At 52.9% G+C, this 13,717-nt stretch overlaps 1 protein-coding gene across 2 annotated transcripts in view; it reads left to right on the forward strand.

Moving 5' to 3' along the window:
- Positions 1 to 5,246, forward strand: part of SRP68 (signal recognition particle 68) — a 29,801-nt gene extending 24,555 nt beyond the window's left edge. Inside the window, exons 12-16 of one of the 2 annotated variants that reach the window (XM_067715906.1) lie at positions 289 to 383; positions 1,336 to 1,465; positions 3,400 to 3,596; positions 3,935 to 3,987; positions 4,445 to 4,541. In XM_067715906.1, the coding sequence (XP_067572007.1) occupies positions 289 to 383; positions 1,336 to 1,465; positions 3,400 to 3,596; positions 3,935 to 3,944 (432 nt within the window). In that variant the 3' untranslated portion in view covers positions 3,945 to 3,987; positions 4,445 to 4,541. Of the gene's footprint in view, positions 1 to 288; positions 384 to 1,335; positions 1,466 to 3,399; positions 3,597 to 3,934; positions 3,988 to 4,444 lie in introns of both variants that reach the window. The other variant, XM_067715905.1, reaches the window with a different exon arrangement.
- Positions 5,247 to 13,717: the final 8,471 nt, after the last annotated feature.

Here is a 13,717-nt window from a genome sequence, read left to right on the forward strand (position 1 = left end):
GAGAGTTCAGAGCCGGAGAAATCCCCTCTAGCTGAGAGGGTCCTAGAAGTCTCTGAAAGAGGTGGAGTGTGACTGGGAGAGAAAGGACACGTGGGCTTTCAGTGTCAGAGAGGAGGGTGGAGGTGACACCAGATGTGGCTGCTGCTGAGTCACGCGTCACAGACTTTTTCCCGTTACTTGAAGCCTAGACTCTTCCGTTTTGCCCATGTCTATTCTCACAAGTCTTCTGTCAGACGATCAGTGCGAGGTCTCCTCTTCATGAGTTTTCTTGTTGCATCTGTTGTGCAGAATCTGGTGGAATTGCTCCAGCTTCCTGGCTTAGAGGAGGACAGAGCCTTCCAGAAAGAGATAGGCCTTAAAACTCTGGTCTACAAGGCTTACAGGTAAGTTCCTGTGGGACAGACAGGGCTCCCCTCTACCATCCCGTGGTTCTAGAAGCCTTGGGAGTATGTCCCTGGAAGGTTGGGTATGTGATCAGAGAGCAGTTAGCCCAGCGTGTCCAAGGGAAGTTTCAGGTTGTGGCTGGGAGTTTCCAGTGCAGTTTTGCTCTTTGGAAAGGTTGGGGGAGCTGGAAAGCACATACATTACCTGTCTTCTCCCTTCCCTTTCCTCCCTCCTCCCAGTGGAAAAGGGATAAGTGTTGGAAAAAGCGTCAATTAGCAGAACTAGAACAGCTGATTCAGGGAAACTGAACTGAGTTGGGAGAAAGCTCAGCGTCTCAGTTTCTTACATGCACCGTGCTATTTGTAACTTGGGAGTGGACTGTGTAGCAACATGGGGTCTAGACAGAATGGCTCAGTAGAGCCCTGAGTGCTTTTGCCCTTCCTTTTCTGGCCCGCATGCCCCTGCGCTCTCTGGCTCCTGTCAAAGGCCAGCAGCGCTCAGGCTCTGTTGATCCCAGCAGAGTAATTTCTGTTAGGAAGAGGTTTGTTTCTTTGGATTTGGTTTTTGAAAGACATGAGCAGAGGTGAATGGTTGCGACCTAGATGTGTGGGCAGTTGTGGGTGGGATTTATATCTGGGCAGCATCCCACCTTCCTGCCTGTCTCCAGCTTCCTCCCTGTGCCTTTTGGGAATTGCCTCTTTTTTGCAGAGTCAACAGTAAGTAAAAGACAGTGGGTCAGCTTTGGACCTACCCTTGTCGGCTCCAATTTCGGGGACAAGTCTGCAGGTTAGGCTGGCAAACTGGAACAGTGAGAACGGTGGGATCTCCCATCCCAGGCAGTGCGCCTGAGGTTAAGAAACTTTACAATTTATTTAGCCTAAACAGCAAGGAAAGCCTTGATCTTGGGTGATTTTTGCTTAAGAACACTGTGGCTCTTTCATTCCCCATCAGGTGTTTCTTCATCGCTCAGTCCTATGTGCTGGTGAAGAAGTGGAGTGAAGCCCTCGTCCTGTACGACAGGGTCCTGAAGTACGCAGATGAGGTGAATTCTGATGCCGGAGCCTTCAAGAGCAGCCTGAAGGTGAGCTGTTGTTCTCTCCTGTTTTCCAAGCCCTGAGCACTTTTGCTGTGAGGCTGCCACGCCTTCCCAGACTGGTCCTGCCTGGTCAGCCATGGCATGTGGTACATCCCTGAGTGCCCAGGAGCTGCGGAGTGCAACCCATGGCAGCATTCCAGGCCCGAAGAGGACTCGGGTACTAAGAGGGACAGCCTTCCTCTGGTTAAAACAACCCTGAAATACTATTCTCAGACTCGGCTACATGTTGGAATTGCCTGGGAAGATTTTTAAAAGGTGGATGTCCAGATTCCACCCTCAGAGATATTGGTTCTAATTGGTGTGGGATCTGGTATGAGCACTGGGATCTTTTAAGCCCCTCAGTTATTCTAATGTGTAGCCAAGTTGAAAACCACTGGTGAAGCCTTTCCACACAATGTGTGCCTGGACCAGCAGGAGCAGCATTTGGGAGTTTGCTAGAAATACAGGTTCTCAGTTCCCCACCCCAGGCCTGCTGAGTCAAAAGCGCGTTTTGGCAAGACCCCCAGGTGACTTGGGTGAGACCCGCAGGTGACTTGGGTAAGACCCGCAGGTGACTTGGGTGAGACCCCCAGGTGACTTGGGCGAGACCCCCAGGTGACTTGGGCGAGACCCGCAGGTGACTTGGGCGAGACCCCCAGGTGACTTGGGCGAGACCCCCAGGTGACTTGGGTAAGACCCCCAGGTGACTTGCGTAAGACCCACAGGTGACTCGGGTAAGACCCCCAGGTGACTCGGGTAAGACCCCCAGGTGACTTGGGTAAGACCCGCAGGTGACTTGGGTGTACATCAAAGCTTACATGCTGATCTGGTTTGATGTAGTGATTGTTGACTGGCAGCTAGCTTTTTAAGCTTGTGGACTGCTGTGAGGTTATAGATTCTTAAAGCACTGGTCCAAGGAATCCATGTATATTTTATAAGTAGAGACTGTTTAGAAAAGCGGGCTAGGGTCACTGTTCCTAACATTGTCACAGCCAGTGTGAGAGGGGCTGCTGGTGGGGCACTTGTTTCTGCTTGGAACAGCCCTGGGCTCAGGGGTGGAGGAGAACTCTGGTTTCTGCCTTCGGAGAGCTTGTGGTTTTGCTGCAGCCGTGGGACTTGCATAGTACCCACCTATGAATACAGAAGAAGATAGAGGGCGAGGGCAGAGAAATAGGAAGGAGTACGTGGGAGGCGGCTGTGGGCAGAGGGTGGGCTGGCGAGTGTAGCAGTGTCATCTGGTAGGGTGTCGTTGGAATGTGGAGACAAACCAGTGCGGATGGCTTATCTCCGGAGAGAAGTAAGAGGCATTTTACAAAAGCCCATCTGACCTAATGTGACGGCTGATTTCAGGGGAAAGTGTTAGGGAACAGAGGCGTAGGGGATTCAGCAGTATCCAGACCTAGTCAGATCTTTCCCAATTTGCCGAGTAAGAGGCTGAGGCAAGAGAATGGCATTGCCCTTGTAGAAGGGGTCAGTGGGTAGGGGCTTAGGCCCTGGAGCCAGCCGTCCTAGTTCTGAAGCCCCGCCCTACTGCCACTGGGAATGTGACTGGACACGTTCTTTGGCCCCTCTGTGCTTTAGTCTTCTCATCTGTAAAATGCAAGTACAGACTGTCTCAGGGTTATGGCGAAGATGAAATGAACAGTTATGTGAACTCCTTAGAGCAGTGCCTGGCACATACTGCATTTAGTGTATGATTAACTTCTTAGTATTATCCTTGGTGTCATTGTTATTTCCAGGCAGTATTACTTAAGCCATGGCATAGATTCCTCCCTTTGAAACAGGCTGGTTTTTGTGTGTTGTTTCTTTTAATAGGGAGACCATTTTAAAAAGTCTAAAATTCATGAAAATACCAGTGGGGTCACTTAGCTCAGGTTAGTGTGGTGCGCTTCTCTGGCCTGACTCCAGCTCACGAGTCCCCGTTTTCCACATTGTTACAGGACCTGCCTGACGTGCAAGAGCTCATCACGCAAGTGAGGTCGGAAAAGTGCTCTCTGCAGGCGGCCGCGATCCTGGGTGAGCCGCCTGCCTGTTCTCTGCGGCCTGTCTTCTCAGACTCCCCTTCACTGCTGCTCCTCTTCTCTCCCACCCCCTATGCCACTGTTTTAAGATTGAAAGGGCCTGTTTGGGTTAATCTGTAAGTAGTTTTTTCCTGCCATTCCTTCTGCCCCGTTGAGGCATTAGGTTATGTGGAAGAATTTAGAGGAACGCTGTTGTGGTGTCCGTTCTGCCTATCCGTGTCTCTTGCATTCAAGGTGCTTGCTTCGCTGGGCTGACCACATTGGTTCTGGGGTTAGTTGTCTGTTATCTGCACTGCTTCTCTCTGAGTTTGGACTCAGGAGGGAGAGGGCTAACTCCCCACAGATCCGCTACTTTTGCTGTTAGGATTTAGAACCCAGACGTGTGATAGGTGTCCATTCGTGACTATAGTGTGTTATAAGTCCCTGTTCTTACTGAATCCTGTGAAACTTTCAGATACAAATGATTCCCACCAAACAGAGACCTCTTTTCAAGTCAAGGACAATAAGGTGAGTCTGGGCTGTGGCTTTTGAGGAATAAAAAGGATTCATAACTTATTAGGAATGTGTACTCATTTGTAGAACGAGGACCCTAGATCTCTAAGTGAGCACCCTACTTCCCTCCCTTCTTTTACTCAGGACCTGAAAGCTGCCTATGTGAGATTTGTCAGGTGTCATCTAGATGGTCCCAAATGGAGTTAGGAACCTGCTGTGTGCCCTGGCTACGAGCTCTGACTCGGACATCGGACAGGCTTACACCTCAGTCCCAGCCCACCTCTCCCAACCTCTCTAGATTTCAGTGACTCTCAATTATAAAACGAGGACATGATAGCCCCTCATAGGAGGTTTGTGGGGATCGAGTGAGATAGCACATATGAGCTCTGAACTGGGTGCTCGGCCCATAGTGAATGTTCCACCAGTGGGCTGTGATTAACATCTGGGTTCCTGCTTTTGGTTTGACTTCCAGCCCCTGGTCGAACGGTTTGAGACATTCTGCCTGGACCCTTCCCTCGTCACCAAGCAAGCCAACCTCGTGCACTTCCCGCCGGGATTCCAGCCCATCCCATGCAAGCCTTTGTTCTTTGACCTGGCCCTCAACCATGTGGCTTTCCCACCTCTTGAGGACAAGTTGGAGCAGAAGACCAAGAGTGGCCTCACTGGATATATCAAGGGCATCTTTGGATTCAGGAGCTAACCAGGCTTTTCCTTGGGGGCAGGGGGAGATTCTGACTCTTAATCTGTATTGTGAGAAAACCCCAGCAGCTTCCATGATATTAAATCCAGGTCTGCATTGGCCCAGGGCAGAAGTTTAACATCCTCAACCCTGCATTCCTATGTCTTGTGTGTTTGTACACTTCCATTCTTAACCAGGGTGCTAGAAGGGCACCCTGTTGTCTTCTGATAAATATGTGTGGGGTCCTGTGTCTGTCCCCTGCAGGAGGGGCCCCTGCCATCTGGTCTCATGTGAGCCTTTGGTCAGTAATGTGGTCGTGGGGGTCCACACCAGGCACAGATTGGGGCTGGGAATGTTCTGTCGTGTTTCTTCAGTCCCATGGATTTGAAATGAACTCATTCTTGCTGTGAGCATCCAGAATCCCTTGAAGAGTTTGTCCGTGACTAGGAAGCGTTGGCAGCCTTACTCCCCTTCACCTCCCAGTGAAAGTTAAGAAGTTTCAGAACAAGCAAAGCTCTATTTTTAGAAGAAATATGTTACGCTCAGAAATAATGAAAACAAATCTTATATTAAAAGGCGAAGATGCTGGACACTGTGCCCGTTCTTTGCACATCCTCATTCACGTCTGGGCCCAGCTCTCTCCTCGGGAACCTTGTTGCGAGATCCTGTCATCACGTGGATCCTGACTTCCTGGCAACGTGGGTGTGTCCGATGCCTGATAAGAGCGATAGAGGCACTGTTTCTGAAGAGTTCCCAACCTGCAGTTTTTAGATGCCATTGTATTTTCATCACTTCCCTTCCTTACCCTTTATTTTTTCTTCGTCACTCATTTTTATTTCTATTATAGCATCAATAATAGGAGTCAAAAAAGTAATGTCAGAAAGCAAGGAATAAAAGTGACTTAAACATGAGATGCATGAAACCCTCTGTGGGCTCAGAGGTGCCTCTGTTTTCCCAGTGAGCTACAGAGGAAATCGCCAGAAGTTAGGAGAGGGTGGTGGGAAGACAGATCAGATGTGTCTCTTAGACTTGAGCGTTGGCAGGGGCTTTCAAGATGCTCAGAGATAAGAACTCTTCTCCCCCCCAGCATTTGACTTGGGTCAGAGAGTCTCAGGAAGCTGATCTTTTAAAATTTTAATTGAAAGTTTTATCATTTCATCATCTGTGCCATGCAATTTAGGGGTATCTTTCTTTTCCTCTCTCCCTACCTCCTTCTGAGGGTACAGCACAGATGATCTTAGGTTGAGGTCCTGGATTTTGGTCCTGAAGGCCCGGTCAGTGTTCCTAATGGGCTGGGGGAGCGCCGGGGCCCTTCGTTCTCTTCCTCACCCTCGTCCCGCTCTCCAGTGCGCTTGGCAGCACCGGGGCTGTGGTCCAAGGTTCTTCATCTCCCTCGCCTCATTCTCACGCTGACCTGGGCTGCAGCCGCAGCTGGGATGTCCTCCAGCGTCAGGAAGCCAGTTTGAGGCCCCACTGTGCAGGCGGTCCTCCAGTCTGCTTGTGCCAGTGTCTGTGGCGCTGTAGGGGTGTGGCCGGGGCTGGAGAAGCTCCGTCTGTCCTCATCTGGGAAGATGTCCCTTTGTCTTGCTCACAGTAAGTCCTTCCAGCCCTTCCTACTCTCTTTAGAGTGCCGGCATATGGGGGCGGGGGGAGCCAGAATCCCGAGTCGATCATTTTGACTGAAGATTTTCTAAGCTTTCTCTTTCTCATGAAAAAGAAACACACCAGAAGTTCCCCTCCACCTGGTGTCCCTGCTGGCTGCTCTGAGTAGCAGTGACTGTCGTCAGCCAGTGAGGCCGTGACAAGACGTGATTAGTATCAAAACGCATATTTACCTAAGAAGAAGACCTGGCAGGGCCGAGGTCTCACTTAGCTCACACATCTCTTCACCTGGAATCCCCAGTCGTTGAACAGGCTGTGTTATGGGGGACAGGACGCCGGAAGCAGGACCCCATCCTGTCCTCAGGCCTGGGAAGCGGCTATTGCAGCTCATGGGAACGGGTTCAGAGTCAGGCCCAGGGAGCAGCACTTTTCGCTGGATGGGTTTGCAGAGGCCGCCCGGCGCTTCCTTCCTGGGGAGCGGAGGGCGGGGAGGTCTGCCGGCGTGAGGAGGGGTTGTGAACAGTCAGTCGCTTTGCTTTGGGTGGGTCCTGCTGTTCTGGCTCTCGTCCCTCCCACAGGATGGGATGTAGCGCGGTCAGCAGGATTTGACCCTGGAAGAGTCTTCTGTCTCCCCAGATCCAGAGAGGAGGAGGGCAAGCTCAATTGAGTCTACGTTTTTTAGAACATGCCTGAGCGCTGCTGTGTTAATGGTTTTTATCTTCTTACCTGTTGCGTGGTTAATCTGTAAGTAGTTGGTCTTGATCTGCAGAAACGTTAGAGTTCAAAGCTCCACGAGGTGAAAGCTCTGCGTACAGACTTAGAGAATGAATGCTGAGCCTTGGATGGGAAAGACATGACGTGGCCAAGTTCGTTACCCTTAACTCTGCTGGTTCTGTCGGAAAAAGCAACGTAAGGCAGTTGGAGCTGGACAGGCTCTCCACTGCTCATGGATATGCGTATGGCTTTTTCCTTTCCATATGCGTTGTTTCGCTGTACTCTCCAGTTTTCCTTTTTTTTTAAAGTCTTTATTGAATTTGTTACAATATTGCTTCTGTTTTATATTTTGTTTTTTTGGCCCTGAGGCATGTGGGATCTTGGCTCCTGGACCAGGGATCGAACCCACGCCCCCTGCATTGGAAAGCGAAGTCTTAACCACTGGACCGCCAGGGAAGTCCCCAGTTTTCCCTTTGACTAGATGAGAATTCTTGGATTCCCTGTTTGAAATGAAACAGTGCCAGGCTTCGTTCCATCCCTTTCCTCTGTTGGCAACCTGAGCCTTTCACCGTGGCCAGGAGGTGACAGCCTGTGGTGGCAGTGCACCTGTCCACCCACAGTGGCCCTGGCCCTTCGCCAGTCTTTCCTCCCACAGCTGAGGTGATGGCCTCCCCCTTCCCCCATCCAGGAGAGGACACGCGACTTCAGGAGCTCCGAGGTGGGCACTGCGCTCACTCTGCCTGTTCACTGTCATCGCCGTGGCAATGCTGATCCTTCACACGCTCGGCATCAGTGTACACAAAAGCTAATCGACCGCGGATCTCTAAACATGTTGCCGTCTACAGCTTTGAGAAGCTTGGAACCTTCAGAGGTCTAGGAAAGTGTCCAAAGATAGCAAAAATATGTGTTGGTTCTAATTTTTTTTGTTTTGGAAGACACTTGTTGCTACAGAGGAGATGGAAACCAGATTTAGCTGTAAAGTTTATCGATGTTCCAAGCAAAGAGATAAATTGGAAACTGCCTGCATCCTGACAACGCCAACTGGAAGAGTGGCCTGTGGTTCTGTGAGATGCTGGAGACACTGTGCACAGGTGGGAGGGCACGAATGACCAACACGGCCCCTCGCTGCCGGGGATCTGCCCTCCGTGTGAGCACCAAGTGTTCGTGAGCCGTATTGTTAGCTGGTACAAGTTAAAATATAACTTCAGCTCATGAATACTGATGGAACACTTATGAGAACCTTTTAATCAACCTTTCTGAGCTGCTCAGGTTTGGTTTTGTTGCTTTTGTTCTGGGGGCAGGATCCTGGTGGCTCTATCGAGTCTGTGTCACGCTGGGGCCGAGACCTGCAGAGCTCTGAGGCAGGGGGCACTGCTTTCCTCCCTCGGCCGCACCCACTGTGGTGATTTTAATTGTGTTGGAAAGGGGAGCCTTGCTACTCTCTGGTCCCTCTTTTCAGCAGATGGTTTTGTTCACCTCCGTTAGCTGCAACTATGTGTCCTCACGCTCAGTGTGCGGTTGAATGACCCCTTGGAAAAGAACCATGTTCTTTCTGTTCGGCTGAACTTTTCCCAGGGACCTTCCGGCAGGAGGCAGTGCAGTTACAACGGGCAGGTAACTGGTCCCTGAAAGCTGGTGACGTTCGTGAGCTCTCACTCATCTTGGAATGGAAGGAAGGTAGGGGTCATCCCCTGGAAGATGGGGTCATCTGGTTCTCTGCCATGCAGAGGGCTTGCTTAGTACCAATAGGCCCTTGACAAATGAATTTCCTTCCCTTTGCTCCCCCACGGGTGGAGCTGGCATTAGAACACCATGCTTCTCCCTCCACTGCTGCCTACAGGCCACCTTCACATCTGAGCCCTGTCCTGGCGCCTTGCAGAGGGAGCCCCTGCCTAGGTAGGACTGAACTCGTAGAACAGTCTCTTCTCCTAGCTGTAGCCATGCAGCCTGAGCCCAGGGTCCAGGCTGCTGTGCACTAAGCTGGTGGGGCCAGCGCAGCTGATAGGTGAGGAGAGCCTTCCGCTTATAGCTGGCCTCCTCCCTGCTCCTGGCAGGCCCCACTGTCTTCTTCCTCTTCCCTCCCCAGAGCCGAGTCCTGCTAGGTCTAAACAGTGTCATTAGGACAACAGGCTGAGTGTAATGAGCTGCTCTTGTGTGCTTTCCAATTTCCTGGCAACAAAGACTGATTAGGAAGGCCTACCCCCCAGCTATAAAGACTTATTCGTTCTTTCATTTTTTTGTTTGTTTTATAAATCTTTCTTCCACAGACCATTGAACGGGGTTTGGTGCAGCTGAACCCCTGCTGCTTCAGTACAGACAATGTAACTCTCTCCCAGCTGCTGTGCTGGGCTGTTGACCTTGTGAGGGACATGGCTAAGCCACCTCCATTAAACCTGAACTTCTCCACAATAGGGCTGCAGGTCCCCAGACCTGGCTATTAAAGGCTAGCCGTTGTCTTCAGGGTGACAGGCCCAGAGCCATTGGGCAACTTGGGGAGACCTGGAGGCGCCACAGTGCCTGAGTGAGAGTGGGCGGGCTGCAGGCTTCTGGAATGCAGGCATGGCTTGTGCCAGCAGGCTGCTGCTATGGCCCAGAGGTGTGGGCTGTACCAGCACTGGTCCCACAGGTGAACTGGGGCCAACCACTGTTGCCCAAGGGTAGGGAAAGAGAACCACTCCTAGGGAGGGACAGATAGCCAAGACATCCTTGGCCTTGCCCTCCCAGCCAACTCGGGACCTGGGCTCTCCTGAGGTCCCCTCTGTGTTCTCCCTCTTGCCACCTAGTATGGGGAACCCTATTCTCACAATACGGGCAGGACTGGGTGGTTGGTTTGCTTGAGTTGCTTCCTTTAGACTCTCTATGAAAGGCCCAGAAGGAATAGCCAGCCCCGTTTTCTGCCCGCTCTGTTCTAGATGGGCAAGCCACGGTCTCCAGGCCAACCTTCAGTATTTCTTTTTATCCAGCTTGCTGGGCAGACTTGGCAGCCAAGAGAGCCTCCTCCAAACTGCCCAGTGGATTCCTGTGGCCACAGCCCCTTCCTCCCCCAGCACCTGTGGACAGAAGGAGGCCCATCCCCGAAGTCCCCACCCCACCAGCCCTTGTCCACTCCGCCCAGCCGGTGAAGGCACCTGGCTCCTCAGCCGGCCAGGGATGTGTAAGGCAAGAGAGGTTACCAGCTGGCTCAGCTCCAAGGGCCTGGTAGCAGAGCTTTTGTACAGACAGAGGGCAGTTTCCTGAGATGGCAAAGCTTGTCCTGATCAGGGAGCATATGGAAGCCTGACAGGTTACAGTTCCCAGGGCAAAGTAGGCAGTTGCCACCATCTGCTTCAGCAGGGAGGAGAATGCCCCTCCCTGCAGGACCCCATGAGCTGGAGGAGAGAGTGGGTACCTTAAGCCCTGGCACACTATCCAAGCTGCCACCCTGTTGCCTAGCTGCATGCATGCCTGGCAGCCTCAGAGCCGGGAGCTACACTGCTTTCAGCTCTGATCAGCCCTTCTGCTCCGGGCTCGGTCCCCACGAGCTGTGAGTGGCCCTCATCACGTGCCTGGAAGCGCCAGGCTGGGGCATGTGAATGAGCTGCCACAGTGCTGGAAGGAGGTTGGGGATCCGTGGATTTCAAACCTCTCAGTCCACAGGGCGGGTAGCAAGTCCAGGCAAGGGGAAGGCCTCATGGACGGGACAAGAATTCTGCCAGGTCCTGGGACTCCTTTCTGGTTCAAAAGGAGGAGGCCTGGGAAGGCTGAAACGGGTCACCCAGTCTGGCTTCTGGGTCAGAGCTGTCTGATGGAATTACAGTGTGAGCCAGAAATGCAAGCCTTATCTGTAATTTTAAATTTTCTAGTAGCCACATTAAATAAAAATAGCAACACCCGTTCCACCATGTGAGGAAAGCATGAGAATCCATGACCCTGAAGAGGGCCCTCACCCAACCATGCTGGTGCTCAGACCTCAGACGTCCCGCCTTCAGAACTGTAAGCCATAAACTTCTGCTGTTTATAAGCCAAAAAAACTTAAAAAGCAATAGATGAAATTCGTTTTTTAAAATACATTTCATTTAACACAATATATTGCAAAAGATCATTTGGACATGTAGTCAGTATAAAACATTATTGAGGTATTTTACATCCTTTTTTCATGCTAAGTCTTTGAAGTCCGCTGTGAATTTTATACTTGGAGCACATCTCAATTCAAACCGGCCACGTTTCAAGTGCTCAAGAGTGACAGGGGGTTGGGACAGTGCAGGTGGCCACAGAGGCTGGTGATTCCATCCCGGCCTTCTAAATGAACGACTTTTTTTTTCCTCAGATTTTTTTTTTTTTTTTTTTTGCGGTACGCGGGCCTCGCACTGTTGTGGCCTCTCCCGTTGCGGAGCACAGGCTCCGGACGCTCAGGCTCAGCGGCCATGGCTCACGGGCCCAGCCGCTCCGCGACATGTGGGATCCTCCCGGACCGGGGCACGAACCCGCGTCCCCTGCATCGGCAGGCGGACTCTCAACCATTGCGCCACCAGGGAAGCCCCTTCCCTCAGATATTTAAAACCCTACATCTTTCTTTGTCCCTATCCTTCCTCCTGTGCCTTCGTCTTGGGGGGCCAGGGTTACTGCTATCTGAATAGGAGCACCCTGCAATGACAGCCAGCTCAGAGACCTGGGTGTTCATGCCTATGGCACGTCAGCCCTGTCTGGGAGCTGGAGTCTGATTCGATTTGGCTTTAGACAGGCCAGGAATTCAGCCCTTGTTTTTCTTGCAGTGAATCAGTTCGTCTCTGGGGCGGATGAGGGCCCCCTATGGTACTCACTTATTTCCAGGGGAGCTTCTGCAGGCAGAAGGCAAAGCTCAAACGTTCCAGATCTCAGTCTCACTGCCTGCCCTCCACCTGGGGGCCACAGCCCAGTGGGGCCTCCCCTGGCTGCTCCCATTCCTGGGGCTGGAGTCTGGACATTTTCCCCCCTGGGACCTCCGCCTCCAATGACCACCCCCTCCCAAGAAAGGCCTGGAGTTCTCGGGGAGACAGGACAGTGGACTGAGGGCTGCTGTCTCCTGTCTTGGCTCTCCTGGGATATTGCTATCACTTGCCCAATCTCAAAGATAAGAACATGAGCTGACTCTTGGGTTTGATATGAGAGGCCAGCCGTTAGGGCTGGTGGCTGAATCCGGTAGTCATTTCAACAAACGGGCCCCTTTCTGAGAACAGTAAATGGCAGGCATGCAGCTAGTGGTTAGAAGACAATTGTCACCCAGGAGTAACGGGGAGAGGGGCTGGGGCAGAGGGTGAGTGGCCTCTGGGCCAGGCTTCCTTATCTGGCTCCATCTCACCATCACACTCATCTGGGAGAAGAACAGCTGGAAACCACTACATCCCTGTTGCTACTTGTTGCGCCAAGGCCTCCTGCTGCCCTCCCCACCGCCACTACCACTGTTAGCCCCACCCCCTCCAGGATAGATGGTGACTCCTGTGTCCCTTCTCCAGGGCCAAATTCAATGGGTTGTTCATGAGATGCAGCCAAAAGGGACTCGGGCCTTTTCTGCCCTAGGGGGCACGTGGCCAGTCTCAGACCTCTGTCCCTGATCTCCCTAGTGGGCTGGGACCCTTACCTCTTCTCCGGTTGTTTTCTGTCCTCAGCTGGGCCTGCCAGGATGTCCCAGTGCTCCAAACCCAGCCTGTCTGCATCCCTCCCCCTTTGTTCCCCCTCAAACCCTCCTTCCACCGAAACTGTAATGGTTCCAGGGAATGACTCTAGATCTGTAGAAGGGACTTGAGCTGGGGCAGTGAAATGAGTACCTGGAAATGGAGGAACCCACACCTGTCTTGAAGATCCTGGGGGCCACCCCAGGAGAAGGCAGCTACCAAGATGACCTCCCTGGCCCTCAATGTGAGGGAAAGACCAGTAAACTGGCACTGCTGTTAGACACTCCATCTGACTCCAGCAAAGCCACCAGGGGCCACTTCTCGGGAGAGAGGAGAGGCAGGTAGGAAACCCAAGTACAGTGGGTTCCCAGGAGGCTCCTGCAGACCCTGGGCTCAGCAGCCCCTGAAGGCTAGTGCTGGGGGCCCTTGGGGGGAGGGGCCAGGAGGAGTCCCGGCCCCGCTGGCGCTGTTCTGAAGCTTCCGAGGATCCCAGCAATGCGCATCTGACTGTACCTGGACCCGGAGCCGTGGACAGCTGGGATAACCAGCCCACCAGGAAAAGCGCGCTGCAGGACTGTGGGCTGGTGCTCTGGGGAGCCGGCTGGGTGGTGTCCACTTTTAAAATGTACTTCGTGCCAGTTGCCAGGGGTGAATGCCCCCTAGCTGCCCCATCATGTCGGTGGAGGACGTGGAACAGAGACCTGGACGCCCTGGTGGTAAGCAGAGAGCCCGGGGCCTCCACCCACCCTGAGCTGGCAGGGAGCAGCCCCCCACCCACCCCCGGCAGGCTGCGAGCCGTGGGCAGGTTGGAGGTGTTTATTAACCTGGAGCCCAAGCTCTGAGGTCGCTTGGGTCCCTGAGCCTGCGCGTGCATATGCACGCACGTCTGTCTGGAGCCCTGTCCCTCCTGGGCCCCGCGATTTCCGCATCTGGGTGTGATCTCTGCCGACTCCCCTGGCTCTGGGCGTGTGAGTGTAACAAGTCCAAACCTCCTCTGAGAGTCGGGGAGGCTCGGGCGCCCCACCCTCTGGGCTGTGCCCTTTCCTCCCAAACTGGTTGTGCAGGAGCAGGCGTGAGTGGGGTGTGGGCAAGCGTGGGTGCATGCGCACAGCCCCGGCCA

Source organism: Pseudorca crassidens, chromosome 19, assembly GCF_039906515.1.
Source record: "Pseudorca crassidens isolate mPseCra1 chromosome 19, mPseCra1.hap1, whole genome shotgun sequence".
Taxonomy (NCBI): Eukaryota; Metazoa; Chordata; class Mammalia; order Artiodactyla; family Delphinidae; genus Pseudorca; species Pseudorca crassidens.